The sequence below is a fragment of the Stomoxys calcitrans genome, chromosome 5 (assembly GCF_963082655.1).
Source record: "Stomoxys calcitrans chromosome 5, idStoCalc2.1, whole genome shotgun sequence".
Taxonomy (NCBI): domain Eukaryota; kingdom Metazoa; phylum Arthropoda; class Insecta; order Diptera; family Muscidae; genus Stomoxys; species Stomoxys calcitrans.
In genome coordinates, this window is record NC_081556.1 from 95,350,630 (window position 1) to 95,364,697 (window position 14,068).

At 37.9% G+C, this 14,068-nt stretch overlaps 1 protein-coding gene across 10 annotated transcripts in view; it reads right to left on the reverse strand.

Moving 5' to 3' along the window:
• The window catches only part of LOC106091768 (protein shisa-5), a 92,602-nt gene that overhangs the window by 14,474 nt on the left and 64,060 nt on the right, over positions 1-14,068 (reverse strand). Inside the window, exon 1 of one of the 10 annotated variants that reach the window (XM_013258415.2) lies at positions 10,537-10,737. The exons of 8 other annotated variants lie outside the window; for them this stretch is intronic. In XM_013258415.2, the coding sequence (XP_013113869.1) occupies positions 10,537-10,678 (142 nt within the window). In that variant the 5' untranslated portion in view covers positions 10,679-10,737. Of the gene's footprint in view, positions 1-6,983; positions 7,108-10,536; positions 10,738-14,068 lie in introns of those variants that run through there. One more of the 10 variants, XM_013258420.2, reaches the window with a different exon arrangement.

Here is a 14,068-nt window from a genome sequence, read left to right on the forward strand (position 1 = left end):
AAACCAAATTTTATCTTTTGATTTAACCGATAAATTCTTAGTCGGAATGTACGATCTCATTCCTATTAATATTACTTCCTGCACCATTTCGGCAGCAGCATTTACGTCACCGTTTAGAAAACAAAGTGCAGTGATCGGAGTCACCAAGAGGCGCAAGGACATTAACTTCATACTTCTCAGGGTGCGAGGTTAAGAATAGGGCAAGAGGTTATGTTGGTGCCCTTCGACACATGAAATGTGTGTCCGTTCATTCACTAGTTGCATCAGACCATTCTGCGCGGCCAATAGCTCGGCGTATTGACCCTCCGAAGTCGTATGTCCTGAATGGGAAAGTCATGAGGAGTTGTGGACATTGAAATCGGCAGCAACAACGATTTCACTGCTCGGAAAATCCTGTAAGATTGTAGTAATTGAGTCAGAAAGGGACTCAAAGCCGCTTAAGGAAACCTTCCTTTCCCCTTCTATATATAAACCCGATGTAAAGTACGGGTGTTCCAATCCTAAATTTAACCCAAATGGAATTAAATTCCGGATTTTGTGAGCCCAAGTATTGCTGCCTATGGAACACTATATCATTACGTGGGGGATGAAAAGAGATAGAGTGTGATACTCTATCTCTATCTCGAAGACATAAGGTGGATGATAATGAACATGGGAATATACCGCGAAGAAGTTCGAACGTAACCCTCGTATGTTGGCAAAATGTATTCTTAACTCACCAAGCATTGCGCCAATCAGAAATATTGAACGTTATTAGTGTGTGCAGTGTATTCAAACCTGCTCTCTTATCGCCGTGAATACCCCTACTGTTTAGTGTTATGCCTTAAACAGCGGGATGACAGCGACAACCTTTTATACTTTGACTTTGGACAAGATAACAAGGGCAAAAATGTAATTTGTGTCGAACATCTGTACCAATTATTGGAAAATAAAAACAAGGCCTCGGTAGGCAGCAACCAAAATGGAATAATTGAAAGTCTTAATAGAAATTTTTGTAAATGGAAATTGGTACAAGATGTCGTAATGGATAACTGTTTTATATGGGGACTATATTCATTAGCTTATGAAACGATTTCCATCGTATATGACACAGATTTTGATAGGTATTTTAGAAACTCTTATTCAAAGCTTCTTCTAAATCGGCAGATTCATCAGGTTATGGATAGATTCAGAAAACATATAGTCATATAGTCGTTGACAAATTTTTTCACAGCTGACTCTGTGACTCTGTAATTGCATTTTTTCTTCTGTCAGTTATCAGCTGTTACTTTTAGCTTGCTTTAGAAAAACAAGTGTAAAAAAGTATTCTAAGTTTTATTAAAAATGCATTTACTTTCTTTTAAAAAATCCGCAATTACTTTTTGGGCAACCCAATATATGCAAATAAATAAGGATGTCAAATCGAAAGGCCGGTTTCTATGGCAGCCATGGCAAGACATTGAGCTATTATGACCACAATAAGAACAGATGTTGGAAGTTATTCCAAAACACCACATGGAAAATGTCTTTCAAATCACCCAGTCCTTCAAAGTCAAGTCGGGTGATCGGTTTAAATGGCGACTAAGCGACTTTACTTGGTTGAAAGTTATCTTTTCTCTCTGGGGGCCACTATGTAAGCAGCTCGCCCCATCTCGCTTGAATTTGAATCCTGGCGAGAAAGTCAAACAACATTTCAAGGGGTGTCATCTTTTCTCTGCAAGGACTTCAGCGGTGTAAAAACATCTCTTATAAGTGATGAGGCTCTGCGGTAAGCCGTTTGAACTCGGAAATGAAAACGATGTCCCTTGTCATAGAGCTAAAATTTGAAACGAAAAGCTTCATTGGCGTGGCAAAATCCAAATTATGACTAACCCTTCTCACTTATGCTCGCTATATTTGGCGAGTTGTAAAAAACTTCTCTATAAAAAGGGTCGTTCCACATTAGCAGTTGGTAAAAAAAACCGTAGGAAAAGCGGGGCGTACTTATATTTCGGGATTAGACAACTCTTGTGTTGCAATCTGCCAACTGGCAGCTCTATCGTAAAGCTTGACATTTTTGAGGTTATATGTACTCAAAACGTTTTCACATACGAGCGCTATTTGTTGTTGTTTACAGTAACTTAAAATAATAATCTAGCCCAAAAAATGGAGTCAAATCGTGAACATTTTCGTGCGATTATTTTGTAAAACTTTCGACGTAGATTAACTCAATAACAGTGCATCGATGAACTTAATTTAATTGTTGACGATGAAGCTCCATCAAGGACCAGTATTTATCGAGTAATACAACATTCCATACCAAATTTCATGCAAATCTCTTGACATTTGTAGTAACTAGGCCCTTATAAGTGTAAATCGGGTGATTTATATATATGGGAGCCATATACAAATCTGATCCGATTTTTGCCAAATGTGATAGTGTTTGTCTTTGGGCTAAAACAGTGGTACATGCAAATTTTCCTGATAATTACATAAAAAATGTGATCTCCCCCTTAGTTACAAACTAGTAAAAACGTGCTAAGTTCGTGCCGAATTTTGGATACCCACCACAGTGGGTAAATTAGTCATACTATTTTATTATAATTCTTCTACCATATCCATAGTTATATCTAAATAGGGGCTGCTCGCGATCATATGTTATTCGGGTCCCGAGAACTCTCATGCAAGTAACAGTTTCAGCGAAATCAGGCAATAAATAGGCTTTTTATGGGATTAAGACCCTAAATTGTAACTTCGGTCTATATGGCGGCTATATCTATACAGTCTGTTCTGCTGGATCATATTTGGATAGGATGTCGGAAGGCTTAAACCAACTCACTATTTCAAATTTTAACAATATCAGGTAATAAATAAAGCTTTTATGAGTTTCAGACCTTTAATCGGCAGATCGGTCGATATGACTGCTGTATCTAAATATAGCCCGATCTGAACTATGTCGAGAGGCTTAAAACAACTCACCATTTAAAATTTCAGCGAAATCGGATTATAAATAAAGCCTTTATGAGCTTCACACCTTTAATCGGCAGATCGGTCTATATGGCAGCTATAACTAAATATAGTCCCAGTTTTACCATGTTTGTGGGAGGCTATAAACAACTCTGACTAAAATTTGAGCGCAATCGGGTAACAAATAGATCTTTTATGGGTTTCAGAACTTTTACCGGCAGATCGGTTTATATGACAGCTTATCTAAATATAGCCCGATCTGAACGGTATTTGGGTTGAATATCGGGAGGCTTTAAACAACTCACAATTTCAAATTTTATCGGGTAAAGCTTTTATGGGCTTCAGAACCATAACCGGCAGATGGGTCTATGTGGCAGCTATATCTACATATAGTACGATCTGATCCATACTTGAGTCGGATGTCGGGAGACTTAAAAAAACTCACTGTTTCAAATTCCAGCGACATTGGATAATAAATGCAGATTTTATGGGCTTCAAAGCCTTAATCGGCAGATCGGTCGATATAACAGCTATATTTAAATACAGCCCGATCTGAACTAAAGGGTGATTTTTTCGAGGTTAGGATTTTCATGCATTAGTATTTGACAGATCACGTGGGATTTCAGACATGGTGTCAAAGAGAAAGATGCTCAGTATGCTTTGACATTTCATCATGAATAGACTTACTAACGAGCAACGCTTGCAAATCATTGAATTTTATTACCAAAATCAGTGTTCGGTTCGAAATGTGTTCAAATTTTGACAAATTTTGTTCAGCGATGAGGCTCGTTTCTGGTTGAATGGCTACGTAAATAAGCAAAATTGCCGCATTTGGAGTGAAGAGCAACCAGAAGCCGTTCAAGAACTGCCCATGCATCCCGAAAAATGCACTGTTTGGTGTGGTTTGTACGCTGGTGGAATCATTGGACCGTATTTTTTCAAAGATGCTGTTGGACGCAACGTTACGGTGAATGAACACATTTCGAACCGAACACTGATTTTGGTAATAAAATTCAATGATTTGCAAGCGTTGCTCGTTAGTAAGTCTATTCATGATGAAATGTCAAAGCATACTGAGCATCTTTCTCTTTGACACCATGTCTGAAATCCCACGTGATCTGTCAAATACTAATGCATGAAAATCCTAACCTCAAAAAAATCACCCTTTATATTTGGGTTGAATGTCAGTAGGCTTAAAATATGGCGCTGTTTCAAATTTTAACGGAATCGGGTAATAAATAAAGTTTTATGGGCTTCAGACTCTTAACCGGCAGATCGGTGTATGAGACAGCTATATCTAGGTTAGGTTAGGTATTTTAGGCCCATTGTGATACCACAGTAGCGACAGACCAAGCCTTCTGGCGGGAATCGAACCCACGACCTCTGTACTGGTAATTTAAGCACGCTACCGACTCGGCTACCGGGCGCCCTATATCTACATATATTCCGATCTGAACCATATTTGAGTTGGATGTCGGGAAGCTTAAAACAACTCACTGTTTCAAATTTTAGTGAATTCCGATAATAAATCCAGATTTCAGACTTCAAACCGGCAGATCGGTCTATATGGCAGCTTTATCCAAATATGGTCCGATTTGACCCGTTCAATATCCTGCAGTAAAAATACGTATCTGTGCGAAATTTTAGCTTCATATTTCAATTTATGAAGGTTGTAGAGTGATTACAACAGACGGACGGACAGACACACACGGACATCGTTAAATCGCCTTAGAATTTTATGACGATCCGAAATATATATACCGTGCAGGGTCGGAAGTGGATACTTCGATGGGCAAATGGAATGACTAAATGAAAATACCCTCTATCCTATGGTGGTGGGTATAAAAAATGGCAGACGGATTATTATTGCAGAAAGCATATGGGGACAGACGGACATGGCTGATCCAAATAAGAAGAAATTTCTGAGTCGAACTACACATATTCTGAGTCGAACTACACAGTATTAGTGCAGGGTACAGTTTGAGGTTTTGTAATAAATTCCCTAAAAATGTATACTTAGTTAACCAATTTTATGCTAGGAGGTAAAATACTCAACTGGCTTCCCCAGAAAGCATTACATTCAACTTGGAGGTTGTGGTGGCACGGGTTATCGTCAACCGATCGCCATAATATTTCGTATTTTGCTTTTTGGGATCAAAAGGGGAAAAAATTAAGGGCATGCGATTCAAAAAGAAAAAAAAATACTTTTTTTTGGGACACTCTAATACACATATGCGAAGATGTGCGGAAATAGGTACTAATATTTCTTTCGAGTTTTCGTAGACGTTGTCCATTATAAAACATAATGAAGTCTTTTATACCGACCACCGAAGGATTGGGGTATATTCATTTTGTCATTCCGTTTGCAACACATCGAAATATCCTTTCCCGAACCTATAAAGTATATATATTCTTGATCAGCGTAAAAATCTAATACGATCTGGCCATGTCGATCCTTCTGTGCTTCTGTCTGTTGAAATCATGCTACAGTCTTTAAAAATAGAGATATTGAGCTGAAACTTTGTACAGATTCTTTTATTGTCCATAAGTAGGTTAAGTGCGAAAATGGACTATATCGGACTATATATTGATATAGCCCCCATATAGACCGATCCGCCAAATTTGTGTCTTAGGCCCATAAAAGCTACATTTATTATCCGATTTTGCTGAAATTTGGGACAGTGGGTTGTGTTAGGCGACTCGACATCCTTCTTCAATTTGGCCCAGATCGCTCCAGATTTGGATATAGCTGCCATATAGACCGATCTCTCGTTTTAAGGTCTTGGGTCCATAAAAAGTGCATGTATTGTCCGATTTCGCCGAAATTTGGGACAGTTAATTAAGTAGGGCCACTCGATATCTTTCTGCAATATGGCACAGATCAATCCAGATTTAGATATAGCTGCCATATAGACCGATCTCTCGATTTAAGGTCTTGGGTCCATAAAAAGTGCATGTATTGTCCGATTTCGCCGAAATTTGGGACAATTATTGGGTTGCCCAAAAAGTAATTGCTGATTCTTCATATAGTCGGCGTTAAAAAATTTTTTCACAGCTTGTGACTCTGTAATTGCATTCTTTCTTTTGTCAGTTATCAGCTGTAACTTTTAGCTTGCTTTAGAAAAAAAGTGTGAAAAAAGTATATTTGATTAAAGTTCATTCTAAGTTTTATTAAAAATGCATTTACTTTCTTTTAAAAAATCCGCAATTACTTTTTGGGCAACCCAATAATTGCTTTAGGCCCTTCGACAGCCCTCTTCAATTTGGCCCCAATTGGTTCAGATATGAATATAGCTGCCATATAGATCGATCTCACGATTTAAAGTTTTGGCCCCATAAAAGGCACAATAACAATCTGATTTCGCTCAAATTTGACACAGTGACTTATGTTGGGCTATTCGACATCTGTGTCGTATATGGTTCGTCGCATACCAAAAAGACCAATATTTTGCTCTACAAAATTGAACAATGTGACTTGTACTTATTAGACCAGTCAATATCCGTATCGAATTTGGCCCAAATCGGAACATATTTCGATAAAGCTGCTATGTGGGCATAATTATATGCATTTTTCACCGGATTATGACGAATGGTGGTGGGCATCCAAAGTTCGGCGCGGCCGCCTTTTACTTGTTATTATATCCATTAAGAAAAGTGCTAAGAAAAAAATTGTCTCGTACCAACAGAACCAGCACTTATCTTACAATAAGTCTAAAATTTATTGCATTGCACTAAACTCAGTGTAAAAATCTCACTTATCCTTTCAGATAGAATCGTACGCATATGTAAGCGATTAGAAAAAGGGAAACTTATGTATGTCCAAACACGGTGGGATAAACTTGAGAACTTTTTTGAAATTTTACACTTTTTGTTGGTATTATCAAATGATGTCATATGAGTTATTAGGTGCAGTTGTCTTTCAACAAGCCTTGTTTGATAGCAAGACACTGATAGTCAATCGATAAAACTTTATTTATTTAACTCAATTGGGACATATTTTAACACAAGTTTTTTTTTTAGTTTTTTTTTCCCCTCTTATGAAGTTACACTTTTCTTACCATCTTTTTGAGGTCTACGCTTCCTAGTCACAAATACCGCTATGGAGGTCAAGGCAAATATCAAAATAGTAAAGCAACATGCTAGAATTATGGCGGTATCCTCCTCCATACTTGACTTGTAAAACCCAAACTAATTTCTCCACAATAAACGTTGACAAAGTAGATTAGAATGGAAAGTCAAAAATTCGCATAGTTAAATGCCAAAGCTTATTAAAGAGAAATTTGCCTTGGGTCGTCGCCTGTGCGATAACAAAATCTAAATCAGATAAGAAACCAAAACACATACTACTACTACTACTACAACCTAAAGACGGAAATAGAATAGAGTAAATGACAACAGAACGATAACACTGTAAACATTGCAATCGATAACGATAATTTACGAATCTTACTCAAATAAAACGCCATTTGACTTTACCGCTTGAATTTACTTAAGAGGCTACGTACTTTTGCACAGATTACCTTTGGCAAACAAACAAATAAAGTATTAGAAAGATGTTTGTCCAAAAACTTTACTTATCTGCATAATGGAAGATAAATTTGTCGGTAATAAGGAGTGACTAACTGTAGTACAGGGCTGCAACTCTGTTAGGCGGGGTAAAGTTTGGTTTTTAGTTTTTTTTACTTATTACTGAAAGTTTACTGAAACGTTTCAAACGTTTAGCTTTACTCCTTCGAAAGTTAGAGTGCTTTCGACAGACAGACGGACGGATATGGCTAGATCAATTTAAAATGTCATGACGATAAAGAATATATATATATATTTTATGGGGTCTTTAATGAATATTTCTAGGAGTTACAAACAGAATGGCGAAATTAGTATAACCCCAACCTATGGTCAAGGGTATAACAATATCTCTTGTAGATGTAGAGAAATAGGTGAAAATATCGCTCAGACAAGTCGGCCAGAAATCGTTATGATATCGGTATTAAGAAGTTTTTCAAAATTTTTCAGACGTGTCAAACATCCAACATTTAGTTTGCTGGGAAAATACAATGGTTGCGTTGACTAGGTTATTTTCTCAAAATGAATGATGAAGCTTCAGAGAAGAAGTCTTTTGAATGTGATTACTGTGGTACTCGCAAACTGGGACTCAAAATTCTGATGGAAAGACCAAGTGGTGAAAGAGATATCGAAACTTGGTGTGAGAAGTTTTATTATTATTTTTTTACTCACCACCATAGGATGGGGAATACTAATCTAGTCATTCCGTTTGTAAAACTCTGAAATACTGTTCTTGGGCCCTATGAAGTATATATATTCTTGATGGTCTCAACATAACCTGATATAGCTCTCCTATAAACCGAACTCGCCATTTGACTTGTTGAGCCCCTGGAATCCGCAATTTTTGTCCGATTTGGCTGAAAGGTAGCACATGGTGTTCTATTATAACTCTCAACAACTGTGTCAAGTACGGTCCAAATCGGTCTATAACCAGATATAGCTCCTATATTTTAGAAGAGTCCATGGTGGTGGGTTGCCAAGATTCGGCACGGCCGAACTTGTTTTGTGTTATTTATTGGTGTCGTTATGCGGCGCGCCGTTCGGACTCGCCATTAAAAAGGAAGCCCCTTATCATTGAGCTTAAACTTAATCGGACGGCAGTTATTGATATGATAGAAGTATCCCTTGTTCCTTACCGGAATGTTCATGGGACTTGCTAGAAACTCACTCCCGTTTGTAATTGATTGGTCAGTCAACCGTATTAAGCATTACCTAGAAATTTAATTTTTCGCTCGAATCATTCGTATGTGGACTCGACTTCCGGCTAATTAAGGTATAGAAATTTAAAACGAATATAAATAAACACTACTCCTTTCATGCTTCCTCCAACCCATAACTTTCCAAAGGTCAACGCAATGCACCGCATATATAGGAGACATTCCATGCGTTATGGTAATGAAACGCAAAAAAATGAAATATGGCAGTATGGATGCAAGAAAGATAGCCACTGTATGAGAATAGGCCAAAATACCGGCTGGTTACATTCATACAGCTTTAAAATCAGATTTTTTGACTGACTCAGAGCAATAGTCGAAGCTAAAGGTGATCATATCGAGCAAAAGTTAATGAATTCCGATTTAGGGTCTTGACCCTGAAGGCCACCTTAGTGTTAAGGTTAGCATGTCCGCCTATGACGCGGACATGCCACCGTAGCGCAAAGGTTAGCATGTCCGCCTATGACGCTGAACGCCTGGGTTCGAATCCTGGCGAGAACATAATGAAAATTTTCAGCGGTGGTTATCCCCACCTAATGCTGGCGGCATTTGGGAGGTACTGTACCATTTGGTATGGCAGCCATGTTAAAACTTCTCCACAAAGAGGTGTCGTACTTTGGCACGCCCTTCGGACTCGGCTATAAAAAGGAGGCCCATCTCAATGATAAGAAAAAAACTTGAATCGGACAACACTCATTGACATGTGAGAAGTTTGCTCCTGTTACTTAACGGAATGTTCATGGGCAAATTTGCATTTGCTATGACCCTAAACGCCTGGGTTCGAATTCTGGCGAGACCATCAGAAAAAATTTTCAGCGGTGGTTTTTCCCTCCTAATGCTGGCAACATTTGTGAGGTACTATGCCATGTAAAAACTTCTCTCCAAAGAGATGTCGCACAGCAGCACGCCGTTCGGACTCGGCTATAAAAAGGAGGCCCCTTTTTGCTGAAAACTTTAATCGGATTGCACTCATTGATATGTGAGAAGTTTGCCCCCTGTTCCTTAGTGGAACAGGGGGCAAACTTCATGGACAAAATTAGCATTGTGCTCATAAATTCTGCTTTTATTGCTTACATGCTTAAATTGGCTATGACAGGACATATGTCTTATTAACCGAACGTAGAATAGCGTTCCAAGCGGCACGATCTTCTGCGCTCTTTATATTCTATTCATTACCCGATTTCGCTGAAATTTGAAACAGTTAGTTATTTGTTTTAAGCACATTTCGATATAGCTGCCATATAAACCGATCTTCCAATTTAGGGTCCTTATCCCTTAAAAAGCGGATTTATTACCCGATTTTGCTGAAACTATGACTTGTATAGGAGTTCTCTGGACCTGATATGGTTATGGAGTTGTAATAAACTAAAATGATTGGTATGAGTATATCCATGGTGGTAGGTATCCAAACTTCGGCACGACCGAACTTATCACATATTTGTTTTTTTTTTTCTTTTTGCTAATGAGCCATATTTTGTGTGGACCAACGATTATGTTTGTTTTGTTATATATAGATATGATTCATCAAGGAGAAAACTTTTACATCAATATGTGTTTACTATTGGGTTGCCCAAAAAGTAATTGCGAATTTTTCATATAGTCGGCGTTGACAAATTTTTTCACAGCTTGTGACTCTGTAATTGCAGTTATCAGCTGTTACTTTTAGCTTGCTTTAGAAAAAAAGTGTAAAAAAAGTATTTTTGATTACAGTTCATTCTAAGTTTTATTAAAAATGCATTTACTTTCTTTTAAAAAATCCGCAATTACTTTTTGGGCAACCCAATAGTTTATGGTTGTGGTGTATATTTGATATCATCATCACTCATGTAATTACCCATTGCCGCTCGCGAATATCCCACTGGGGCGTTTCGTCCACTACGTTTAATACAAGATACCAAAGCATAACACCAGCATATTAAAATACTCAAAGCCGCTGTGCAAAACAAAAGAAAGAATGCTATTTCAAAGGCATGCATTGCTACAAAATTTATTTAGCTGATTGATTTATTAAAAATAACAAGAGAAGTAATGGCCAATATAACGCGAAGAAGCTTTGCGCGGATTCGATGCCGATCGTATGCTGTGACTGACATGATGTGTAATAATTTAAACCCAGTGAAGTCAAAAATAAACAAACAAGATGATCTAATTATAATCAGAATAGTGTGGTGAACCATAGGGTGGTAGTTTGGTAAGGAAAGTATAAACACAATGTTATCGTCTAACGTTAGTCGATGTTTTGAATGGCATTTCGCATGTGGAATTTGAATTCTACAAAGGAAAGCTGTTGTAACTTCCAGCCAGACCCATTCGCCTCAGACCCAGATCCCTCTGAACGCACCCCACCTTAGTCGCAGAGTTTCTGGATCGGGATATTCAACAGAATCAAGCAGATGAAAGATAGAACACAACCCACTGCTACAACAGCATCAAAGGATACTCGTAAGGGATGAGTTTTATATTAAAAAAGTCTATATCTATTCTAAAAGTAACAGTTGATAACTGACAGAAGAAAGAATGCAATTACAGAGCCACAAGCTGTGAAAAAATTTGTCAACGCCGACTATATGAAAAATCCGCAATTACTTTTTGGGCAACCCAATATATAAAAATGAATTTGTGTTTGTTTGTTTGTGGGTTTGTAAATTTGTTTGTTCCGTCATACCCCAAAAATTATGACGTTCAGCGTGATAGGAGGAGTTGCAAACCTTAACGATAAGATTGCAACAATTTTTAGCTCATCGATAGACAAGACCAAACGACTTGCTGCTGGGCAACACTTTTCGGTTCAAAAGTTTTACATGCCACCGCACCAAATATATAGACTGACAAATTATTGTAGTTCTTTACCATCATCAGAAAATCGTTTAATATGGCAATTTGAAAAAACCTAAATGATGACTAATAAGTAGTCATGATAATCAATGTTATAGGCGATAAGCCACTCCAAGCGAGTAGTAGCACTAACATTTAAGTTAGCGCCATCTACTGACTGTTTTCAAATGGGTTAAGTTGATCCAACAGCCAGTAAATGGCGCTAATTTGGAGAAGCCAACATGAACAGATAGAGTGCAGAGTGGCCAAAATTGATCATACAGCATTTATCTTCGTTATGACTTCGTTACGTTTGTTTGCATTATTATTTTTTAACTTTCCCATGCTAAGACGGGCCTTAACAATAATTTTCAAAAACACCAGATCTCGGAGATGGGTAGGGCGACTTAACCGATATTTTGTTGGCACACTTACATTAACCTTAAATCAAAATTTTGTTATCAGAATCTCAGGTGGCGGTTTTCGGGGGGAGGGTCGCCCACCCCCAAAACCTTCCAAACCGATTTGTAGACCAATCACTAAAATATGGGTATAAAATTAAAGGTATTTAAGAATAGAAAGTGAATCCAATTGAGGGACTAAGTGTTTCGTGGGTTACCGAAAACCCTCAAAAAACCCATAGGAAAATTGGAATACATTTTCAATTGTAAATAGGCAGAAATTTCCAAATTAAGGCTACTTTTCTCCAACATAGCATTATCGGGCACAGCGGAGCGGGCCCGGTTCAGATAGTTCAAAATATAAAAAAGTTTTTTTATAATTCAACATCATTTTAACTATAGAAGTTTTGGTTACGACTTTTCCATTTATACAAATTCTCATGATGTAAACCTAAAACCTGACACTTATAGAAATAAAGACCAAGCAACCTGTCTATCTTAAACAAATTTTCAAATCTCTTCAAAAGGTTTAACTTTGCCGATAGTATCCATCGGTAAAATATCAATCGACATTCCAATATCCGCAATCTGTGGACGACCTCGATACCTTCGGCTTTAACCCGGGTACTAAGGCAGCAGAACCCAAGAAGAATAGAATGATGAATAGAACTTCAGCATACCAACTATTACCAAAATATTCGTACATATGTAATTTTTTTATGTGTACTTCGTTACGTCCATTCTTCTATACGTTCTGCTGTAAATTTAATCTCTTGTGCATCAAAATAATGTTGTTGATCGCGAGGCTTCCTTATTTTTTGTTATGTACCACAAGTTGCTAAATTTGTATTCAAAAATACATACCACACTTCTCTGATTTCCTTTGGTCATTGATATTTTTCAGTTTAAAACAAACACCGATAAAAACGGTGCACATCGTTATTACAATAATAAGAGACAAAATGCTACCCACGACAAAAAAAGCGATTATTGCACCATACATTTTTGTGCAAAAAATTTCCAAAAAATGTATTTCCTTGTAAGCTATGCACACACCACACAAGTTGTAACTAATAATTAGACTAAATGAAAAATTCGGAAATATATTTGTTTATGATTGAGCACAAACAAGTACATAAAAGGATTTTCCATTAAAAAGTTGCGTAGGGTAGATAAGATTTGAACAATGACTAATAGGTGTGATTTTCCGCAAAAGATGTAGGTTGCCATAAACATCGATGGTCATTATCAGTAGCAATTGAGTTCAAATGAACTTTACACATTTATAATATAATGGATATACAAATCATATACGTTATTAACATATTATGCATGATGTATTGATGTAGATTGTAATTTAAAAAGCATTATTTTGGTGAAAAGTGGCTATCCTACCAAAGATTGATTGCTTGATGAAAGCACTCATTGCTCCGATGATATGGCGCAGTGGCAAACTATTGCCCACTCCATGGAAAATCCCGCGAAATCCGTACTTGGATACCGGAAGCCTCCTTCAAGGAACCCATGGTACGACCAAGAGTGTGGTACGACCAAGAGAGAGAGAGAGAGAACATTTTACCCAGCTGCTAGTGTCCGACGTTGGCGGCGAAGAGGATACCGCAGAACCAATCAATGATGATGGTATAGAATGTTTACCTCCTAGTCAGAATGAGGTCCAAGTAGCAGTGACCCGACTAAAGAACAACAAGGCAGCAGGAGCTGACGGGTTACCCGCAGAACTATTTAAGACCGGAGGCGACACACTGATAAGGCGTATGCATCAGCTTATCTGCGCAATCTGGCGACACGCTGATAAGGGGTATGCATCAGCTTATCTGCGCAAACGCATACCCGATGATTGGAACCTCAGCATACTATGTCCCGTACACAAGAAAGTAGACAAAACGGAATGTGCAAACCCATCGCATACAAGATACTCTCGAGCATACTGTGTGAAAGATTAAAACCCAAATTCAATGAAATAATTGCGCCCCATTAATGCGGCTTTAGACCTGGTAAATCCACCCCGGACCAAATAGTCACACTGCGCCAAATCCTGGAAAAGACCCGAGAAGGACAAATCAACTCCTACCATCTCTTTGTTGACTACAAAGCCGCGTTCGATACTACTTTACGTTCAAAAATATTTCA